Source organism: Panthera leo, chromosome B3, assembly GCF_018350215.1.
Source record: "Panthera leo isolate Ple1 chromosome B3, P.leo_Ple1_pat1.1, whole genome shotgun sequence".
NCBI lineage: Eukaryota > Metazoa > Chordata > Mammalia > Carnivora > Felidae > Panthera > Panthera leo.
In genome coordinates this window covers 59,880,909-59,887,794 of record NC_056684.1, presented here as the reverse complement: position 1 = coordinate 59,887,794, position 6,886 = coordinate 59,880,909, and the positions used below count along the sequence as shown (strand labels likewise).

Here is a 6,886-nt window from a genome sequence, read left to right as displayed (position 1 = left end):
AATAAAGTTGGTTTCCTACCTTGCACCATATACCAAAATGAATTCCAGATGAATCAAAACTCTAAATGTAAAAAATTAATTCCTAAAAGTACTGAAAGGAAAGATAAGACACTTACTTTTAAGTCAGCCTGGGGAATGCCTTTTAAAATATAACACAAACCCCAGAAGCCATAAAGAAAAAATAGATAAATTTCATTCCTTATAATTTTGTTAGTTGGAAAAACTCATAAAGTTAGGAGAGCCTGGGTGGCTCATTTGTTTGAACATCTGCTCAGATCATGATCTCACGGTTTGTGAGTTCGAGCCCTGCGTCAGGCTCCACACTGATAGTGCAGAGTCTGCTTGGAATTCTGTTTCCCTCTCTCTCTGTTCCTCCTCCCTTCACTCTCTTTCTATCAAAATAAATAAACTTAAAAAATTAATATAAACGAAGTTAGAATATATGAACAATGACCTGGGAGAACTGGGAGAATGTTAGAACAATGAACTGGGAGAAATGTTTGAAACTTGTACCACAAAGTGTTACTTTCCTTAATGTAAAAGGTATCTGCAAATCAATAAGTCAAGAACAACAAACCAATAGAAAAATGGGTGAAGGATATGATGGACCATTCACAAAAAAGGAAATTCAAATGTCTCTCTTAAATACATAAAAATATGTCCACCCTTATTTAATATAAATGCAAAATAAAACTACCCTGGGATATCATTTCTTTCACCTATCAGATTGGCAAAGATAAAACAGTTTGACAACTTTCTGAGTTAGTGATGGTGTGGGAAAGTGTTATTCTCTTATAATCCTAGTAAGAATGTAAATTGATTCAGCTTTATAGAGGGAAATTAAGTAATATCTACCAAAACCTAAGTGTCTATATTTTTGAGTCAGCTATTTCACTTCTACATATTCTAATGCAAATAACCAAACATGTAAAATGAACTTTATAGAAATATATTGATTGTACTGGTAGTTACAATAGCAAGATATCAGAAACTATATAAACATCCATAAATAAGGTACTAGATAGATAAATTATATTCAATAGACAACCATGCAAATGTGAAAAAGAATGAACTGGCTCTACATGAATTAATATGGAACCATCTCCAAGTTATACCATTAAATGCAAAAAGCAAGGTGTGAATAGTATACTAGCTTTGCATAAATGGTGTGGGGGGAGTATATATATGAATTTGTGTTTATGTAGAATATTTCTGGAAAGCTATTGCTTTGGTGTAGGGCAATTCAGTGCCTGGGTGTAAGGCTTTCTGTATACCCTTTAGTGTAAGAAATAAGCCCACTGACCCAGTCAAAGGAGGGAGAGGAGACTCGGAGCACAGTGAAGGGAGGCTTTAATCAACATTCTTGCAAGAGGGGTGTCTGATGGACAGGCACACTAGGGGTGGTTACAGCAGGCAATTTATCTCCTACCATGCAAGTCCCTCCCCTGATTCCTCATTGGCTGAGTACAACAGAGGTTACAGCCTTACCGGGAAGTCGCCTATGCCCATGTAAGGCAAAAAGTAGTTTAATGGGAGCAAAGGTACGTTTCTTGAGGTGATGCAGAGACCTCAGTTATTTGGCGCATGCTCATTGCAAAGCCCGTGAAAAATAAGCTCCTGAAATGGAGAGAGTAAGGAGAACCAGGAAGTCAGGTATCTAAGGGTTTGGGACTCCAGTGTGTGTGTGTGTGTGTGTGTGTGTGTGTGTGTGTGTGTGTGCGCGCGCGCGCCAGCCGAAGAGTGATACATATTTCCAATAGGTTGTAAACCTATTGTTAACTAGACAGCACAGCTTTTATTTGGTATTTCTGAATATGAATCATCTCACTTCTCACATTTAGTATCTTTATACCACAACAATGTATTGTAATTATTTGAAAAATAACAAAAACTTGCAAGAGAAAGAAAAGGCTGTTTTCTTTCCAAAAGACAGACTGAAAGACTGTTTTCACCACAGTGAGTCCTCTGGCTCTGGGAGGGCAATGGGGGAGTCATGGGCTGGTATCCCTTTTTGGATTTGTTTCACTTTTGGTACTAATAGAGATAATCTCTCCTGATACAATTCCCAGGGAACTCCACAAACACCCGCTTTCTGGCAGTATTTCAGTTGGGGCATTTTGGGGGAGCCTGTGACATATTGCTATGTTTTGGTTGAGCTGGGGAAAGGAGAATGGGAGATGCGAGGAAGATGGAGGCATGAGTGACCAGAAAGTTCAGTCCTGCTTCCCACTACATCCACACCTTTCAACTTCCCAGCCTCTGGCAGAAAAACAAAGTGGCCAGTGTATACCCAAGAAGGATTCATTTATTCATTCATGATACAAACATTTATTGAACACTATTGTTCATCAGGAACTGTAATAGAAACTGGTAATAAATACAGTAATAAATTAGATAGATGTGTTCTTACCAACAAGGAGCTTATATTCCAGCAGAAGGAAACAGTATTAAGTGCTTATACTGTTAATTATTTGCTTGCCATTGTGATAACTGCTATAATGGAAAAGTTTCAAGTTCTATGACCTAGGTGTGGAGGTCCAGGGAGGTTTCCCTGACAAAGCAAATTTAAGCCGGGAAACAGGAAAGATAGCTAGGCAATGGGGCAAGGGGTGGGACGGTATAGGAGGAAAGAGAACAGCATATGCAAAAGCCCTAAGAGAAGGAACAATCAAAGGAAGGTCAAGGGACTGGATGGAGCAAAGCCTGTGATGAGAAGTAAGGCAAGGGCTGAATTTTGCAGAGTTGAGTTAAGGATTTTGAATTTTATCCTCAGAGTTCTGGGAAGTTAACAAATGGGACTTTAAGCAATGGAGTAACAATCACATTAGCATTTCTTAAAATACCACTCTGGGGCTCCTAGGTGGCTCAGTCAGTTAAGCTTCCTGACTTCAGCTCAAGTCATTATCTCACAGTTCACAATTTCAAGCCCCTGCTTAAGATTCTGTCTCCCTCTCTTTCTGCCCCTCCCCTGCTTGCACTGTCTCTCTCTCTCTCTCAAAAATAAATAAAAGTATTTTTAAAATGGATTTAAAAAATAAAATACCACGCTGGCTGGGGGCCAAAGTGGAAAAGAGAGGACCAGTAAGAGTCTGCCATAATGATTTAAGTGAGAGATGATGGTGGCCTGGTCAGGGGAGTGATGGTGAACATAGAGGTGGACTGATTTGACAGAAATGCAGGACATGAAATTGGTAAGACACACTAATGGTTGGGTCACGGGGGGCAAGGAAGAAAAGATATTCAACAGGACTCCTACTTTCAAATAAATTAATGATGCTGGTACATTGCTTTACAAAGCATTTTTACATACATTATCTCATATGATCTGAAACTTCAATTGTGTAAACGAAGGAAGAGATCATTATTCCTGTTTTATTGGTGAGGAAACAGGTCCAGGGAGTAAACATATTTATTTTAATGAGTGAATTAATGAGTAAATCGATTAACATACTGCCTCCTTCCAGAAAGAATTTAAGATGACTAACAGTGAAACATGATGTTTCAGAAAAGCATATATTGTGGTGCCTGACTGGCTCAGTTGGTAGAACATGTGACTCTTGATCTTAGAGTCGTGAGTTCAAGCCCCACATTGGCATTAAACTTACTCAAAAAAAAAAAAAAAAGAACTTAGGGGCACTTGCCTGTCTCAACTGGTGGAGCATCTGACTCTCAATCTCAGGGTCATGAGTTTAAGCCCCCATGTTGGCCATGTAGCCTACTTAAAAAAAAGAACATATATTGGGGTACCTGGGTGGCTCAGTCAGTTATACCTCTGACTTTTAAAACACTTTTTTAAAAAGTCTTTATTTATTTACTTTGAGAGACAGAAAGAGTACAAGCTGGGAAGGGGCAGAGAGAGAGGAAGAATCCCAAGCAGGTTTTGTGCTGACAGCATGTAGGCTGCTTAGGATTCTTTCTCTCCATCTCTCTCTGCCCCTCCCCTGCTCTCTCCCTCTCTCTTTCTCTCGAATAAATAAATAAACCTTAAAAGAAGAGCATATATTAAAATGATGCAAAAGATGAATAGAGATGGAGATAAAATAGCAAAAATGAGACTAAAAATGCACATTACAATCTATCTGTAAACATGGTGTCCACACACTAGAAGTTTATCTCTGAGCCTCCCAGGATCTGATTTCCCAAGATTTCACAGTTTGTGGTAAAGACTGGACTCAAACATAGGTCAGGTCCAGCTCAGGTCCCATACATACATTCGACTTCATTATTAGCCTATAATCCAAACTACCACTAGGAAGTTCTCTCTATTCAGGCTTCTTTTAATACCTCTCAAGGATTTCTGCTTCTAGATAGAGCAGACTAGTTTGATACTATAGCCCCTGTTGATAATAACCAGAAAAACTGAATAAAATATTTCACATATCTGCCTGAAGGCATCAAGGCATCAAGGATTTGAGGGATCAAGATCTCATGGAGAAGAGAAGCACAGAGAGGTAAGCCTGACAGAGTGTCACTTTTCCCTTTAGGACATTTGCTGAGTGACAATTGGTGGATGACAGCCTGAGAATCTGAGCAGATCTTCTGGCAATCTCGCAGGGATGGAGGATATAAATTGGAGTTCCAGGGCCACCAGGATGAAGGGCTTCAATAAATACCCCAGGTTTTCAATCAGGACCCCTGAAGGACTCTACTCCAGGAGTAAAGGTAATAGGAAATAGACCAATGCTTACAAAGACTGAAACCCAGTTCTGCTTGTTTGTTTTTAGGCACTCATTTAATGGAGATTTTTATTCCTGCTGACATTGTTATGGATGCTATTATTGTTTATCTAATAAAGTTGTAAATGTTGAAACAGTATAGGATGGTTAAAATTTTTTTTTATTGTGGTAGAAAACGCATACCATAAAATTTATCATCTTAATCATTTTTAAGTATACAATTCAGTATTGTTAAGTATGTTTACATTGTTGTGAAAGAGATCTCCAAAACCTTTTCATCTTGCAGAATTGAAACTTGAACTCCCTCATACTCCCTCCCCTCAGGCTCTGGTAAGTATCATTCTACTTTCTATATCATTAATTTGACTAATTTAGATACTTCATGTAAGTGGAATCATACAGTATTTATCCCTTTATGACTGGCTTATTTCACTTAACATAATGTCCTCAAGGTTCATCCATGTTGTAGCATGTGACAGGATTCCCTTCCCTTTTAGGGCTGAATATTCCATTGTATGTATATACCAAATTTTGATTATCCATTCATCCTATGATGGACATTTGGGTTGCTTCTTCCTCCTGGCTATTGTGAATAGTGCTGTGGATATGGGTGTGCAAGTACCTCTTTGAGACCCTGCATTCAATTCTTTTGAAAATATACCCAAAATGGGATTGCTGGATCATATGGTAGTTCTATTTTAAACTTTTTGAGTAACTGCCATACTGTTTTCCAAAGTGGTTGCATCATTTTACAATCCTACCAAAAACTTCTCAATTCCCACCAATACTTGTTATTTTCTGTTTGTTTGTTTTTTTTAAATAGCCATCCTAATGGATGTAATGTAATATCTCAATGTAGAGGGTTTTTTTGAAAAATAAAAAGTTGACACACATTAGTTTCGGGTGTGCAACATAGGGATTAGACAAGTCTTCACATTATGCTATGCTCACCACAAGTGTAGTTACCCATCTGTCACTATATGACGCTATTACAGTACCATTGACTATATTCCCTATGCTGTGCCTTTTATTCCCATGACTTATTCATTCCATAACTGGAAGCCTGTACCTCCCACTCCCCTTCACCCATTTTACCCACTTCTCCACTCTCTTCCCTCTGGCAACCATTAGTCTGTTTTCTGTGGGTCTGTCTCTTTTGTCTGTTTGTTCTTAGATTCCACATATAAGTGAAATCACATAGAATTTATCTTTCTCTATATGACTTATTTCACTAAACAAACAAACATAGGGGTTCATATGTTTTTGAACTAGTGTTTTCATTTTCTTTGATTAAATAACCAGTAGTAGACTGGGTTGTGTGGTATTTCTACTTTTAATATCTCAGTGTAGTTTTGATTTGCATTTTTCTCATGATTAGTGATATTGAGCATCTTTTTATGTGCTTTTTTTGGCCATTTGTATAGTGTCTGTGGAAAGACATCTATTCAAATCCTTTGCCTTGTTTGCCTTGTTACTGCTCTATCCTTGCGCCTAGAATATTCAACACATGGTACTCAATAAATGTTAAATGAATAGTTGAAAGACAACCTTGACATTCAAGGAAGGCCTTAGCTCAAAGGAATGCTCTGATGGGAGTTGTAAGCCTCTATGACATGCCAGGATGGAGATCTATTTGTCCTTTAAGTGCTTCTGAAATCACATGAAGTCTGCTCAGCTCCGCAAAATAGAATCAACTTTAAGCACTGACATTTCAGGCAAAGACCATGATCCAAGACTTAAAGGAAACAGATGCCTGCAGGTGATCGCTGTCCAAACTCCTTAGACTGCCTGCCTGAAGCTCTTCATCCCTTGGCTCTAGACTCATTTTTTCCTGCTACTTGCCACCTCTCACCCTTATCTCTAGCTATCAGAATGACTTGCAGTTCCTGACTGCTTTACTCCATTCCAACCCCTTTGACTCCTTGTCTGTTAGATTTTAGCTTAAATGCCACTCCCCTCCAGGAAGCCTTCATTAATTCACAATCCCAAGATTGGACAAGTTGCCTCTCCTTATGCACCCATAACACCTTGCACTCACTCCAATGGTGGTTATCACCACTCTGTGTTAGAACCTCCTGTCCATTTTTCATTTTCCACATGCTTAGACTTGAGCTCCTTGAGGGCAGACCCTGGTCCTTCTTGTGTCCTTAGTGCCCAGCTCAGGACCTGGCCCCTATAGAAACTCTGAATATTTGTCGAGTGGAAGAGTT

At 38.8% G+C, this 6,886-nt stretch overlaps 1 protein-coding gene across 5 annotated transcripts in view; it reads left to right on the top strand.

Moving 5' to 3' along the window:
- CCNDBP1 (cyclin D1 binding protein 1) overlaps positions 1–6,886 on the top strand; it is a 70,307-nt gene that overhangs the window by 35,039 nt on the left and 28,382 nt on the right. For 4 of the 5 annotated variants that reach the window (XR_006203616.1, XR_006203613.1, XR_006203614.1 and 1 more), the window contains exons 12-13: positions 4,485–4,662; positions 4,963–5,006. Coding sequence is in view for 1 of the 5 variants with exons in the window: in XM_042942240.1 (XP_042798174.1) it covers positions 4,485–4,500 (16 nt within the window). In the remaining 4 variants the exon portion in view is untranslated. Of the gene's footprint in view, positions 1–4,484; positions 4,740–4,962; positions 5,007–6,886 lie in introns of those variants that run through there. The other variant, XM_042942240.1, reaches the window with a different exon arrangement.